We start from the raw sequence: 16199 nt of genomic DNA, 5'->3' as shown, positions 1-16199 counted from the left end.
TTCTTAAAGAGATTTTAAAAGGTCTTACTGTTAATAAGCTAAAAAATATAAATGATATCTGGGCTCCAAAAAAATTAGCTATTATTATTGCTTTTATTATAAGTGCTATTATTAATGACAGCAGGGTACTGAAAATAGGGGAGACCCCAAAAGAGTCTGTGTGTTTATCTTCCCATTGTCAGAGCCTTAAAGAAAAACCTAGTTCAAACAAGGAGCCAAATTATTTTTATCAAAAGTACAACTGAGACAATAATTTTCTCCCCTCAAAATGTTTTTAAAGTTAAAACAGACAACAGATTAATATTAAAACAGCCTTTTATTGTTAATGTCACGTAAGAAATTTAAGCAAGTTACACTATCTTAAAAAACACAACTAATGCGTTTTAGGAGAAACCCTTCCCTTCCCTCTCCTCCCCCGCCCCCCATTCCCCTTGCGAATTAAGAATCTAAGAGAAGAAGTAACCATAAAACAAAGTTTTGTGGAATCCTTCATCCAGAGTGCTTACATGATGATTAGGTTATATTGCCTTCTTACAAAATTTCTCTTTTCTAGTTAAAAAAAATTTTTGTAGCCTTGATTGTTTATTACAAAAAAATTCAGTACAAAAGTTCGATATATTGAAAAATGCCTTTCCCCTCCCTCACAGCACCGTTATATATAGCAGAGGATAATCAAGAGCAGATTGCCAATCTAGATGGAGCAATCTTCAAATTAAACCCAGACACACAGTGGTTTATTTACCCTCCCCCTCCGCCTCCTAAGAACTTGAAAAAAAAAAAAAAATACACATACAAAAAAATGTCAAAAAATTTGAGGGACCCTTTCCAAACAGTACAGTTAGTTCAGTGTCAATAATTCACATCTTGCAACAAAGTGTACGGATATGATTTCTTTTACAAAACTTTCAGTGTCAAAAAAGGAAATTAAGGCCATCAGATTCGCAGCTTAAAAATTCACATAAAGGAATATAAAAATATTCTGTGCTTCTGAGAAGGCTCTGCACTGCATGTAGGTAAGGATTACCATACTTCTTTATTCTGAGGAAGACGGCTGACTTGAGAAGCTTACATAATTGCACAGCTTCTGTTGGAACCTCTTGGGGCTCCCTGATGAGGAAAACAGAAAGAAACCTTAGTGCGAAGACAATGGATCACAGTATTTTAAAATAAGGCAGAGATATTACAAACTCATTATCACTTACCTTCAAATGGACCTTTATTACTTCCCACCCTTTCTAACCTTCTCTCACGGACTGCCCCCAGGACACTGCAACAAACTCCAGAACACTGACTCTCAACTCTAGCTGCATGGACAGTGCCTGAGGAACTTTTTAAAAAAAAGCTGATCTAGGCCTCTAGATCAAATGAGAATTTCTCACCTACCTGGGGAAAAGGATCTATTTATAAGTCATTTTAAAGTTCTCTAAGTAATTTTAATATGCAGCTGAAGCTGAAAACCACTGTTCAGTAACATCCTTTTGTCATTTAGTAAACGAGATCAGTGGCCAGGATTTCTGAACATGAGAGAATATGGCTGGCTGGATCCTCAGCTTTCATATCTGGAAGCATCTGCACTGGATTCTCTTCAAATGAGAAGTCAAAATGGCTCCATCTACCCATTTCTTTCTCACTCACTAATTCCTTAAAATCTCACAACGTGACTACGACTCACCACTTGACTAAACTGAAACTGGTTTCTTGAAGGTCAAACAAAAAGACTTCAAACCAACTCAAGAGGCCACTGGACTCTTTCTCTAATGTGAAGTCAAAACAGCTGGTCTGTCCTTCCATCTTCCTTTTTTTGAACCTCGATATCATTATTTCTTCTGATGAAAGAATCTAAGAAACCTTGCACATCTTTCATTTCTTTTTCCTTCTTGCCCTCAAGTTCAGTCACTATGCTCTAATGAATCTCTATTTGTACAGTCCCTCAGTGTATCTGCAGTCTCCCTTCTAGAGTCATCCCTCTGATACTGTCTCAAATTCTCCTTTGCTCCAAAGTATGCATAAGCTACTTCCTTAGGCATTCCTAACTATGTCAATTTAACACCAACCTTCCCACTTCATTTCTCTCTCACGCACACACAACCTACAATAAATCTGGCTGGATGGACAGCTATACCTGGTGCTCAAGTCCTGACATATCCCCTGTGATGAATTAAAAGTCCTCATAAATTCACTGCCGTTCTTCCTATTATGAGATACCCGGGATTTACCGCCCCCACCCCCTCCAGAATTGGAGCTGGCCTATGATTTACTTTGACTAAGAGAACATGGGCTTTTAAGAAATCTAGTGCTCTCTGTTTTCACTCTCTTGGGAACCAGCTGCCATGTTGTAAAGAAGGCTGGGTTAAATCACCAAATGATGAGAAACCGCATGGAAAGAGACATGGAGAGCATTCCAGCCCCAGCCAAGCTTCCAGCTGAATGCAACTGCATGACTGACTTAACTCTCCACTGTGTGAATCAAAAAAACGCGCAGTTAAGCCCAGTCATAGGAAATAAGAAATCACTGTTTTCACCCACTGAGTTTTAAGGTGGTTTCTTAATGTAGCAACAACAGACAATCTAAACACCGATAGAACACCACTGTGTATGTGTGTTAGTTACTCGGTCATGTCTGACTCTTTCTGACCCCATCGACTGTAGCTCATCAGGCTCCTCTGTCCATGGAATTCTCCAGGCAAGAATACTGGGATAGGTTGCCATTCCCTTCTCCAGAAGAGTTTTCCGAACCAGGGATCGAACCCAGATCTCCTACATTTTGGGGTAGATTCTTTACCTTCTGAGCCACCAGGGAAGCCCAGAACACCACTGTCTGACTTTTAATACTCAAATAACTGCCTATCCTTCAAAATACTGGACAGAACCTATTTTCCAGAGATCTTCTCAACTGTTCTGGTGGCTTAAACAGCCTTCTTCAGCATTTGACCTGCTGTAACTCAAGCTCTGAACCCCTAGTCTCTTATATTATTCTACTACCAGTCATTATAATGTTTCCCATAAGAGCAGGAAATGGATCTTGTGTCTGTTTCTTGTTTAAGCCAAGTATAAAATACCTGTTCTTAACGCATTACTCACCAGAGATGTATTAATACTACATGCCTTAGTTTCTACAACCTCCAGACCCCCAGGGCAATAATGTGTTAAATATTCCTCCAAAATGTATGAGGAAGTATCCAGGCCAAAAATCCATCCTACCGTAGCCTACCTCAAGTGGTTCTCACTCTAGAGAGTGAGCTCCTAACTCCTGACTCTGGAGGCTGAATACATAAGCGGATGTTTATCTGGAGCAGGACTGGGGCTAATTAAGGCAAATGAACAGATTTATAAATCTAGAGACATGGTGATGAAGTCTTATAAGGATAAGGGTAGGAATTCTGATTAGTGATCAGACTTGAACAGCTTGAGAATATAAACTGAAGGCTTATTACTTATTAGTAATTCCAATTTAATTAATTAAAATCAAATTTGGAGTTCCTTTATTTCAAGGGCTTTCAAAAGTCTAAGCATCAGCTAAAATCTAGCTTGCAATTAAATGATTAAAAACTTAAGACAGCAAGAATGTTTGCTTTACATTGAAATTGAATATTACTCTTTTTTAAAGTTTCTATGTAAATACCTACTCTAACTTAGTCATCTAAACTCAAAGAACCCTTCAATAAATAATTCTGAGCATGCATTCCAATCCATATATACTTACGTGGCATACATGTCCCACTATATTACGTACATTATAAAACAAAAGACAAAACTGAAATTCAATATGAAGAATAATTTTTTAAAAAGAAGTGCTAACATTTTCTTCCAGTACTCAAACGTACTGTTATCTTGAATATCCCCTCAGGAAAAACAAACCCCACTTGGTAGATCACTGATTTGGTTCATCAAGTAATAGGGGGGAAAAAAAAAATCAAGCCCCATTATTGGTTTTTGGTCTTCATGTAACTATGTTAATAAAATTTAAAAAGAATGATATTGAAGTAATACCTGCTGGTGGAAAAGTTCCTCCTCAACAGCCACTTCGGCTGCTTCTTCCTCCTCCTCTTCCTCTTCAGGTATGGTTGTTTTGAAGACTGTACTTCTCTGAGCAACCTCCTAAACAAGAGTTTGATTTTAAGTTAAAACACTATACTTAAAACCACAAAGTCTGTGGGAGGACATCCCTTCCTTGCATAAATTTAAGAAACTGCATTCCTACATCAGGGACTTTTTTTTTAAGTGGTTCATCAGTAGCTTCAACTACTAAACAGGAATTTTTGCATAATTAGTAGCAGTTCTTAGATCTTCAATATTCCTTGCAGGGAAGCTACTGGGATCCAATTTGAAATACCCACTGAGAAGTTTCCACTGCTTTTCATCCCATTCTGTTACTAAGAATTCTATAAATGATTTGGCACACTAAATTCTTCATAATACTCAACAGGAATTCTGCTTAAAGATCATGGCTCCTAGCAAAGAGAGGGTACTAAATAAATGCTGAATAAAAGGGAAGTAAGAGGCCAACTGCTGTGCTCTCAGGGATCCTGGTAGCAAGAAGACATCCCGAGACTGAAAAGGACAAGCTTTCATCCCTTCAGCAACTAGTTCCTCTTAAAAGAAATGGAACCAAGACACAGGAACAGTATTTATTCATAACATGCTAGTGAAGTCCCAATGTACTCTGCACAAAACAACTGATTTGTCATTCACGGGTGTAACAGAAAGTAGGAGCAAACACAGATGACTTTCCTGTAGAGAATGCTGACTTGCACAAATGCAGCAGTGTTTTTGTTCAAGCACAAGGCTAACCTGATGAAGTTATGTGTCCTAGAGTGCTACAGAGCTTCTAATTTTACTCTGTACTGTGTCTTAAGCTCACTCAAGAAAGGTAACTTCAGATGAAGATGTTAAAATCACGTGAGTAAAAGCTTATCTGAAACTTAAACATGGACCAGCTAGTTTAAACTGGCAAAGGAAGAAAATCAGAGAACAGTGTCAGAGACATGAAACTTCAATTTAAAGTATATCCATGGATATATCTTATAAATGAAGTTGAGGTAGCACAGTTAATGTTTTGTTTAGACTTGATTTTTGCTGCATGGCCAAAGAAGATGGACCATTTTGAGTCTCAATTAGCCAGAAACTTCAATTCTGTGAGATCAGTCTGAGTCAGATTGCTTAAACCAAATTAGTACTAACAAAAAAGCATGTGAATCCTTAGATAAATTACAGCTCTTGAACTAAGATATCCACTGAAGTATGGTGGCACACAAAACAGAAAAAAGACTTTCAAAAAGTTTTCAGAGTATCTAGCGTCCCTCAAGCCATCTTAAAGTAAGAAAAGAAAAGTCAAACAAAACCGGTTACAGAATTCTCAGACTTCCTGGTTGTCCGTCAGTTGAGAATCTGCCTGCCAGTGCAAGGGACACAAGTTCAGTCCCTGGTCTGGGAAGATCCCACAGGCCTTGGGGCAACTAAGCCCGTGCACCACCCCCATGGAATCCTTGCTCTGCAGCAGAGGAGCCCCTGCAAAGAGAAGCCCATGTGCCACAACTAGAGGAGCCCCTGCTAGCCGCAACCGGAGAAAACCCACGCACAGCAGTGAAGACCGAGCACAGTTGGAAGGAAAGAAGGAAGGCTTTTTTTAAAAAAGATGGTTAAAAAAAAAGTGTTACAGAATTCTCACATTTCAGCTTCTAGCAGCTCATGACAATGTACACATCCCATATGGGAACACTGGCTCTTAGAGCTTGTGATAAAACACCAGACTATGAGCCTCAAATGAGAAGCTTAGAAAAGAGCAATTTGCCCAACTTCATTAATTATGAATTACTTCAGCATAACTGCCTTTAATTTAAGCCTGCTGTTAAGCACTTTTCATTTGACAACATTTAAAAACCAATTAATCTAATGCAGAAAGCCTGTATGGAATATAAGTGAGCTAAATGTCTACAGATTTAAATCAAAAAATAGTAAAACAAATTCAGAATCAAAACTTGTTGGGAGGTTTAGGCCCAAAAAGGTACTAAAGATAAATGTCTTTACCAAAAATATTCCTCTTAGAAGGACAGCTAACCGTATCAGTGATCTGAAAGGCACACACAGATGGTCTCTCTATCAACATGCCATGGGTCTGTGCAGGTAAAGCCCTGGGTACATAAATGTTCACCATCTACCCAGCAGTGCAAGCTCACACGCTGTCTCTCCAACTCTGTACTCAGTCATGACATGTGGTAGCCTGAAATTACCAGTGAGTATTTACACCACAGAAATCAGCAATTACCACAAATCAAGATGGTTTTTATTCATGAAGGAGCTGACTGTTAAACTATGGTGTCTCAGGACACACAAGTAGTATCTACATGGAAAAGTTTCAGGGACGCCTATATTTTAAAGGTACAAAGAGATTACTTTATTTTCCTCATTAAAAAAAAAAAAATCCATGTTTTCTGTAGTGACACTTACTGCTTTTAACCCACCAGCATTCCACCCCACTCATTTCTCATTAAGAACGCACAGTTTACCTCGGTACCCTCTCTCACATGGAGATGTGACGTGTGCATCACAAGGAGTGTGATCTAGCCGTGGAGGTGGAGGAGGGCTCAACCTCAAATTCTGTCCTCCCAACTCCAGAAACTAGCTGAGAGATGGGCACGTGACCCAGGCTGGTGAAACAAGAGTGAAGCCCAGACGAGGACCCGCCTGGGCACCAGCTCCTGCCCACAAGAAGTCAATCTGGAATGATGGCACCTCCAGCCAGCAGCTATCTTGCATCCATGAGGAAGACACTCAGGAAACAGACTGCAGAAAGATCCCAGGCAAGAGACGGCAGAAAGATCCCTGGGGACACTGGGTGAGCCAATGGATCAAGGCCACTCTCCCTGGATTGTTGGTATTGTGAGCTCACATATCCCCATTACTTGAAAGCCAGTTTAACTGGGTTTCCTGATGTCTCCAATGCCTCAGCAAGAAAACATGCCTTGAAAAATTAAGTTGACTCAATAAGTCAGTTACCTACAATCTTATAGAAAAATGGTCTTTACAGGTGGTCATTATGAATTATGATAAATACAGTCTGGAACCTACTAATGAACATGGCCTTACAGAATGAAATAGATAAGTGCCAAAAGTACTTGTCTGACAATCACAGAAATAAGAACCGTATTCATAATACTTTCCTCATTTCTGACAGAAGTCACTTTACACAGTCTAGCAAGCAGAAGACAAGTTTGTCAAAAGAAAAGGCAAACAAATCAACTCAACAATCTAAGATTCAGTGGTTTGAATTATGAAGGGAAACCTAAGCTTCAGTCAGCTATATTGATACATCATCAGTAACACTAGCTCGAGACATATCCCATGTCATGGTATCTACTTTGTTCACTTTTCTTTGAACCTATTTTGTGGGCTTTTAAACCTCCTGCATTCCAAATTATCTTCCTATAAGATCGTTTCTAAGTTGGAACATGTTTTCACACACAAAAAAGATGGGACTAGCTTCCATGGCTCATAAAAACCTATTTCATCTACCATGGCCCCTTATAACAGCACTTTTCAATCTGTGTGAATCGCCACTCATAACATTTTGAAAAACACACGTATTCCGCCAGTTTCAGACGTTGGAGAAACTACCAATTTAGGAGCTGCAGTAATTTCAGCACTCGGGCAGCAGAACCAGTGACAGCCAGGAAGAGCTCCAAAGTGCTGAAGGCAAGAAGTCTGCAGGGCTCCACGCTGAGAGGAGGAAGATTCGGTTCCTTGCAGTTTGTCAATTACTGAAGGCACTTTTAAACACCCTCCAACCCTGAGAACCTCAGAGGTATTTGGAGGTGAACTGTATTGAGGTCTACAGTGAAAAAAACCAGATGCCCTTTCATTTTCAGCCTCAGTCTGAGATCAAGGGCATTCTTCCTTCAGCAGACAGTGAGTTCCATATGAAAAGCAGTCTAAGCACCAGCAGATGTTTACAGTGAGGGATGGGTGGGAAGATGGCTGGGCACAAGGCGCCTCATATGCAAACACCTCAGAACCCATCATGAATGCAGTTAACAATTTTATTTCTCTGTACTTAAGTGAAGGTCTATGTTTGAGTTTCCTAAAATTTTATCTAGTAAATTCTTACTGAATATGTGCCAGGAAAACTCAGGTCCCTGTCCCTGGTGTCTTATTACTCTAGTGAGACGAGACAACCTAATGAGAAGGCAAGGTGTGTAGCCTGGCACTCTGGGGGCAGGGGAGGACTCCTGACCTGTAGCCACGCCTTCCTCGGCAGACACTTTCATCTCCTAGCGTGTGTGTGGCTGGGGGGACCTGGTGGTGTCTTTATGTGACAGTAGGGGTAGGTTAGATTCTTTGACAAGAATTCTACAACTGATACGTTAAAACATACACATCAAGCAAAGGTACATTCCTCAATCTTTAAACTCCGTTTCACAAGCATGCTGAAAGCTAGTAACAAGGTTAATAATATAAGCATTTACCAGAGGCCAGATACTGTTCTGAGCACTTCCCAAGGACTGTCTCATTTACATTATTCTTCAACTATCATCTCATTTATAGTAATTACTTTGTTATTACCATCTTCACTCTAAAATGATAAAACTAAGAGAACTGAAGGAACTCACCTAAAGTCAAAAGACCACTGAGCGGTGGAGACAGAAACTGAACATAGACTGAATTCTGGAATCTGCGCCAACAATCAAAACTACGACAAACTCCTATTTCATTCCTAAAATCTAAAACCTACGGTTAGCTTTACTTTCACCGACTCAGCAGCCTTGGTCTGATTTAAGCAATCAGTTACTTCACATTTGATTTCATTCTTGAAAAGAAATCACACTTGCACGATAAACTCTCAAACGAAACTAACGCCGCAGTGGGGACACAGAGAACAGGCTTGCGGTTGCCAAGGCGGAGGGGGTTGGGGAGGGATGGGCAGGGAGGTGGGGTTAGCAGAAGTATGCTCTTACATACTGAATGGATAAGCAAGGCCCTACTTTACAATAGCACAGAGAAATAATACATTCAATAGCCTATGATAAACTATAATGGAAAAGAATATTTTTACAAAATATACGTATTTGTGTAACTGAATAACTTTGCTGTAGAGCAGTAATTAACACAACACTATAAACCAACTACACTTCAATTTAAAAAAAAAAAAAGGCACTTTGGTGGAACTGATACGTACTTCTCCCTGAGAATTTTTCAATATAACCTTCACATCTTCGCCAGTGCCCCAGGAGTTCTGGTTCTTCCAGATGAGGTCGGTGGGAGGGCTGGCTGTGACACCGGCATTTGCAGCCCAGATCTGGAAAAGAGACAGGAAATCAAATCAGTCTCCACACAGCCCTGCTCGCCAACGTGCCAATAACATAATGATGAGACTTTGTAACATCTCGTAAGAGGAGTGATTCTAGAATTTCCAGGACTCTGGTTTAGCTTCATCCTTGCTATATTAACCAGTTATGTTTCCAAGAGCTACAGAGCTTATCCAGACCTCAGCTTCCCCATCTAATAAGTAAAAATGCAGCTACAAGGACTAGATTCATATCCTAGCTCTCCTAACATGTCAGTTCACCTTGAGCAAACTACCTGACTTTTACCCTCTAGTGGGACAGAAACGGTACTGTTAACACATGGGACTACTGTGAAGGAAAACGATGGCCCACGAAGAGGAGTTGAAGCTGAAACTCCAATACTTTGGCCACCTGATGCGAAGAGCTGACTCATTTGAAAAGACCCCGATGCTGGGAAAGATTGAGGGCAGGAGGAAAAGGGGACGACAGAGGATGAGATGGTTGGATGGCATCACCGACTCAATGGACATGGGTTTGGGTGGACTCTGGGAGCTGGTGATGGACAGGGAGGCCTGGCGTGTTGCAGTTCATGGGCTTGCAAAGAGTCAGACACGACTGAGCAACTGAACTGAACTGAACTGACAAAGAGGAGATGGCTGACTCAATGAATATAGGCTCTCACTGCCAGCACTCTATTATTCTATGGGTTTTATGAGCCATCCTTCCATATAGAGCCTTCTGCCCTCCTCCAGTGGGATCCTCTAGCTGCCTACAGCAGGAACTGAGGAAATGACTAACTTCTCTCAAAACCTCTGCAGCAGACAGCCTATCTACAATACTGTAATGGAAAGTGGTATGTACCCAACTAGAGACAGTGTCATAATACTCCAGAGCGTCTGAGATTGAATTCCAAAAAGAAGTCAGGAAACAGAAAATCATTCATTAGGGTGGAAAATATGACTGCTATTGAAACAGACAAAACAAAAAGAAATATTTCCCTTTTCCTAAGCAGGGAAATTCTGCAACATTTTAATGTATTTACTGGCAGAAGAGTATTGGTAGAATAGAGAAAACTTGAAAGTTAGAAAACCTGGGTTTGAATCATGGGCATATGTGTGTGATATGTGATGTGATAGTCCCTCAATCATGTCTGACTCCTTGCGACCCCATGGACTGTAGCCTGCCAGGCTCCTCTGTCCATGGGGTTCTCCAGGCAAGAATACTGGAGTGGGTAGCCATTTCCTTCTCCAGGGGATCTTTCCGACCCAGGGATCAAACCCGGGTCTTCTATGTCTCCTGCACTGCAGGCGAATTCTTTACCGTGAGCATAACACTACACCTCTGCAAACCTCTATGTCCTCTACGAAGGGACACTACGACCAGTCCTGATCTTTTCAGAAGACCACATGAAGACAGAGAGCAAAGTTTAGTACTCTATAAATCGTTTAGGAACATAAAGGGCCATACAATGGCAAAATGAAGACTGGAGATGGTATAAGCTGGTATCTTTCTAAATGGGGAGAAAACTTTATCAATTACTAATTAGGAGAAACCCCTTTCCTCTTAAGGTGCTCCCTTGAAGCTTCCAAATCTTCCATCAGCTATATAAATGGAAAAGGGCAGAGAGCATTTACTAGGATAAAACTGAAAAAAAGAACTGGATCCAGGCTGACCTTTGGGTTTTGTGGAATATTAATCTAACCTCAAGCTATACTTTTCACTATTCCATATGGAATCATACACTTGATTTAGTGTTAATAATAACTGTAACACGTGAGTAACCTTACTGGGTAATTTAACCTAAAACTAATATGTCCTAGAGCTGTACTGTTCAACATGGTAGTCATATGAAGCTTGTGAGCACTTGAAACGTGGCCAGTAAGTATATCTCTAAGTATAAAGATTTAGTGAAAAAAAAAAAAGTAAAATATCTAGTAATTTTTTCTATTGATCATGATATAATAATAAATTGTTGAAATGATAATATTTTAGATATACTGAGTTAAATAAAAGATAGTTCTAAAATTAATATCACCTTTCTTTTTCCCTTGTTTTAAATGTGGCTACATGAAAATTTAAAATTACATATGTAGTTCCCTTATTTCTGGTCTAGTTTTAAACTGATCTTTGCTATTGGAAGATCACTTATCACTACCATGTTCCACAGAGCTTCTTAACACATTTAATGCCAGTTAACAAATGAAAAAAACAAGTATTACTTTTTTATGTGAAAACTGATTTCTCCCCTAGATCCATAGTATATATATATATATCAATTGAGTCATTGAGGAACTACATTCAGTGGAAAAAGCAGATGACTGGCCTAAGGGTTTTATACTACTTTAAAGAGATAAAGAGCACACTCAAATCTGAAAATTCTGAATTAAAATGTCAGATTCTTTCCACTACATTATGCAGCTTCCACATGACACACAATAGGACTGAGCAATTTTCTCTCACTATAATAATCACAAAAGAGATGAAAAGACAGTGTGGTTAGGGTATGTTCCCATTTTCACTAATTATTACAAAATTAGCATCTGATATTTTCATAATGTGGTGGCAAGTTCTATGAATACATTTTTAAAAAGAGAAGTTCTAACCTAGTTGAGGCTTTGATATTCAACACTAAGTAAGGTTTGTATCAATCATAAAATATTAAACATTTGTTTAATATTTTTAAAAAAGAATTGATAAAAGGACAGCCACTTCAACATTCTTTACAGATGAAAACAGTGACTTCTTTAAAATCTGTATCAAACTTAACATATTTTGTTTGCTAAATCTACTTGCTGAGTAAAAACAAAGGAATTGTGTGTTTGCTCAATGGAGAATATTTCTCTAAAAAGTGAGTCAGTAATACTTAGTAATGATTACATATGTGAAACTTCAGAACACAACCACAAAGCACCAACAGTCAGAACGGCATGAAGCCCATCTCCCTCTAAATCTTGACAGCTCAGATATCTGAAAACCCACGCTAATCTTGCTAAAATATTATGTTTAGAGAATGATACTTTACAACAGTACCTATCACCTAGCTGTGTTCAGTTGCTAAGTGGTGTCCAACTCTTTGTGACCCCATGAACTGCAGCACGCCAAGCTTCCTGTCCTTCACTATCTCCTGGAGTTTGCTCAAACTCATGTCCACTGAGTCAGTGATGCCATCCAACCATCTCATCCTCTGTTGCCCCATTCTCCTCTTGCCCTCAATCTTTCCCAGCATCAGTCTTTTCCAATGAGTCCACTCTTCACATCAGGTGGCCAAAGTATTGGAGCTTCAGCTTCAGCACCAGATCTTTCAATGAATATTCAGGGTTGATTTCTTTGGGATTGACTGGTTTGATCTCCTTGGGAGTCTCCAAGGGACTCTCAAGAATCTTCTCCAGCACCACAGTTTGAAAGCATCAATTCCTCAGCGTTCAGCCTTCTTTGTGATCCAACTCTCACATCCATACATGACAATGGAAAAACCATAGCTTTGACTATACAGACCTTTGTGGGCAAAGTGATGTCTCTGCTTTTTAATACACTGTCTAGGTTTGACATAGCTATTCTTCCAAGGAGCAAGCATCTTTTAATTTCATGGCTGCAGTCACCATCTGCACTAATAATCTTGGAGCCTTTTTGTTAAAACAAGTCCCTAGCCCAACCTCAGAGATGGTAACGAAGAGCGAGGTAGAGTCTAGACACCAAAACACTATCCAGATGATACTGATCCTCACCTGAGGCTAAAGACTGCTGTTTTAAGCCATACCTCAGCATTAACAGATCACCTCCTAACGGTTCTTTATGCCAAGCAGTATCTCCTGCGTTACACTGGGCTACCATACCAGCTAACACTCAAGAGGCAGCTGCTTTTGTTTGTTTTGTTTTCCTTTTGTGGGGAGACAAGCAGGGAGGGGTGGGGGGAATCAGCTGTTAATATCTACTGGAGTAGATAAAAATATTTCAGAGGCCAATTCTTTCACTTTTAACAGTCAATTACCATCTCAAAAACACAGAAGTTTTTAAATCTTTGGTAGCACTTCTAATTCCCTAATAATGTCAAAAACGTTTTAATGCCCATTTCTAAAATGTGTCTCTTTAAGCCAAAATGGTTTCAATTACTTTAGTTATTGGTTAAGACGATGAAATTAAACGATAACTAAATTAACTTACTGTAACAGTCTGGCCTGCCTTCAGCACGTATCTTGAGGTATATTTGTAACTGACTGATGTGTCTCCAATTTTTCTGATCATCTCCCAGCCTCCCATTGGTTGGTCCTATTGAAAAAAAAAAAAACCCAAAAGAAATCAAGGTCACTTCAAATATACGAAAAGTTACGGAATAATCAAATAAATCAATCCATAGGCAGTTAAACTAAGACAACTTTATGACTGTCTTCCCATGGTTCCTATTTTCCCTACTATAAAAAGAAAACATGGTTTTGTCATTCAGCAAAACAGAAACTTTGACAATGCTGCAATCTTATTAAGGTGCATGATCTTAAAGAGGGCAAAACTGGAAGAAAAGAGATGTAAACCAAACTAAATGGTCATATTCAATGCTAGATTAGGTGCATAATTTAAATTTACAACATCATCTAGCTTAATAACTACCAGTTCACACATCGAATTTTTGACCATTGTAAGCTTTTAAAATACAGACACAAAAAGCCTGGAAAGAGATGGAAGAAAATACACCCTTTTTCTTCCACATCTGTACCAGTTGTGCCCATATTTAACACTTACCTTAAAGCATAAGAGGCTCAAAAAGGGTTTTTGACATAATAAGCCAGCCCCAAGCGCTGGCTGTCAATGCTAACCCACAGCCTGCCCAGAGCTGCCTGACTCCTAAGGAGCAGTTCAGGGTATTAAAGCAATTAGCTGCACTAATTTATTTATATCCATCTCCTACTCAAAGACAGGAATAAACAAGGCTGACAGCCAGCTCCAGAACAGCTCCAAAAAGGGCGGCAATGACTCCTGTAACAGCCAAACTGCTACAGTGGAGCGCCTCCGTCCTTCAGTTTCCAAAGTCGTGACTAAGACGGCTTAGGGCCTGTGCTGTTTTGTATCAGAACCACTAAAGCACCTTTGCCCATCCAAAGTATTTATTCATCCACACGCAAGACAGTTTTAATAGCTTTGAGGAGAAGTGATTTTACAGACATTTTACAAATCCTGAACGTGCTTCTGAAAGTGAGATCCATTCCACTGTACACCCCAGACCTGCCTCTGGCATCATCTGACAACCCTTCACAGCCCTAGCTCGAAAGTTCAGGATTCCCTGCTATGAATATTTTATGTTTACTTTTAAATAATTTCAAGATTGGGCTTCATATTATTCCTAGTGTATATTAAATCAACAGTGTTCATTCCTTTATTTAGAGAGAAAAACACTCCTAACATATGTCAGAGTCTGGGCTCATATTTCCTTCCTTTCATAAAGCTAACAGCTGTGAAAGAATATCTACATAATCTATCTTCTTCACAATTCTGGCTAGGACAGGGAATATTAATAATTCATCCTTAGGACGGCCACAGTGACAAAATGACCGGGTGTGAAAAAAATCCCTAGCTCTCTAAAGAAGAGCTAACGAATAAAATTTTTAAAACACTAAGTGCACCATCCCTCTTCCTTTTCCTATTCAAGTTTATGCTACACTTCATGAATTTGGGTTAAAAAGGAGAGGGAAACTCTTTTATTTCATGAAGACGACTAAATCCAAATAAAGGCTGAGGAGTTATTACAATTGCAAGACACACCCCCAATCAGCAAAGTCTCCCTGGGCAGAAAGGGGTCTGTGTTCTCACCTGTTCCGAAGTGTTCTTCAAGCGGATAAATTTTCCATCAACATCTATCTCTTCAATGCAGACATTCCCAGTGGCTGAGGCAGAGTGAGAGATGCTGACGCTGCTGCTGGCCTCGGATTCCTCCACGTCCACCCGCTTCCGCTTCCCCCTGGTGGTGCGCACGCTGCGACTCGAGGAGGCGCGCGACACTGTCACGCGGGAAGAAGGGCTTGGCGAGAGCTTCAATCTACACAGGAGAAATGAAACACTCCAGTTATGAGACACGTGTGCTCTTCCTACTTAATGCACATGCATCACTAAAGCACAACACTAATGACGATCTGTTAGACAAAGCCAACGTACATCTTAACAAGAAGAAACTGACGTGCTACAATGCCCACTATCAACACTCTTTGTAAAAATTATTATCTGAATGTTTTAGCTAAGAAAAGACCACAACCGTAATGCAGGAAGTTTGGAAAACGGGGAGAGGGGGTGGTGAGAGGTTGGGGTGAACCACTCATCTACCATCACCCTACCACAACCACTGTTACCTTTAGTATACTTTCCTTAATTTTTTCAAACCTGTATTTTCTGTTTACAAAATTACAATCACAATGTATGCAATATTGAAATTAAATGTCTTTTTATTCTAAGTGAGATACTTTCCCTTTGGAACTTTCTTCTCAGAAAAGGTCTAAAAGGATTTATACACTAACCAGATTTGAAAAGTATACAGTCTCTTTCAGCAAATCTGGTATTTTGCAGCATGCCTGTGTGTGTGCTCAGTCGTGTCCGACTCTCTGCGACCCCACGGACTGTAGCCCACCAAGATCCTTTGTCCATGAGACTTCCCAGGCAAGAATACTGGAGTGGGTTGCCATTTCCTACTCCAGGGGATCCTCCCAACCCAGGAGTCGAACCCACATCTTCTACAGCTCCTACAATGGCAGTGGGATTCTTCACCACGGAGCCACCTGGAAGTCATTTTGCAGCATATTAAATTATCAAAACATTTAAAATCCCAAAGGAGAAATGGTATCCTTTCACAGTTCAGCATTTAAAAGTAATAATACTAAGACTGCTTATACATCTTCTGTTGTTGATGTAGAAGTATGATCTATTATTACCTACCTCTAC

At 39.8% G+C, this 16199-nt stretch overlaps 1 protein-coding gene across 2 annotated transcripts in view; it reads right to left on the bottom strand.

The window, feature by feature from the left end:
* Positions 1-297: 297 nt before the first annotated feature.
* LMNB1 (lamin B1) overlaps positions 298-16199 on the bottom strand; it is a 53091-nt gene continuing 37189 nt past the window's right edge. For both annotated transcript variants that reach the window (XM_043465942.1, XM_043465943.1), the window contains 5 exons: positions 15081-15306; positions 13443-13547; positions 9173-9292; positions 3991-4098; positions 298-1107 (listed from right to left, as the gene is read on the bottom strand). In XM_043465942.1, the coding sequence (XP_043321877.1) occupies positions 1066-1107; positions 3991-4098; positions 9173-9292; positions 13443-13547; positions 15081-15306 (601 nt within the window). In that variant the 3' untranslated portion in view covers positions 298-1065. The remainder of the gene's footprint in view (positions 1108-3990; positions 4099-9172; positions 9293-13442; positions 13548-15080; positions 15307-16199) is intronic.

Source organism: Cervus canadensis, chromosome 4, assembly GCF_019320065.1.
Source record: "Cervus canadensis isolate Bull #8, Minnesota chromosome 4, ASM1932006v1, whole genome shotgun sequence".
In the NCBI taxonomy this organism is placed as follows: domain Eukaryota; kingdom Metazoa; phylum Chordata; class Mammalia; order Artiodactyla; family Cervidae; genus Cervus; species Cervus canadensis.
Note: the sequence above shows the minus strand (reverse complement) of the source record. Positions and strands in the feature narration are given on the sequence as shown.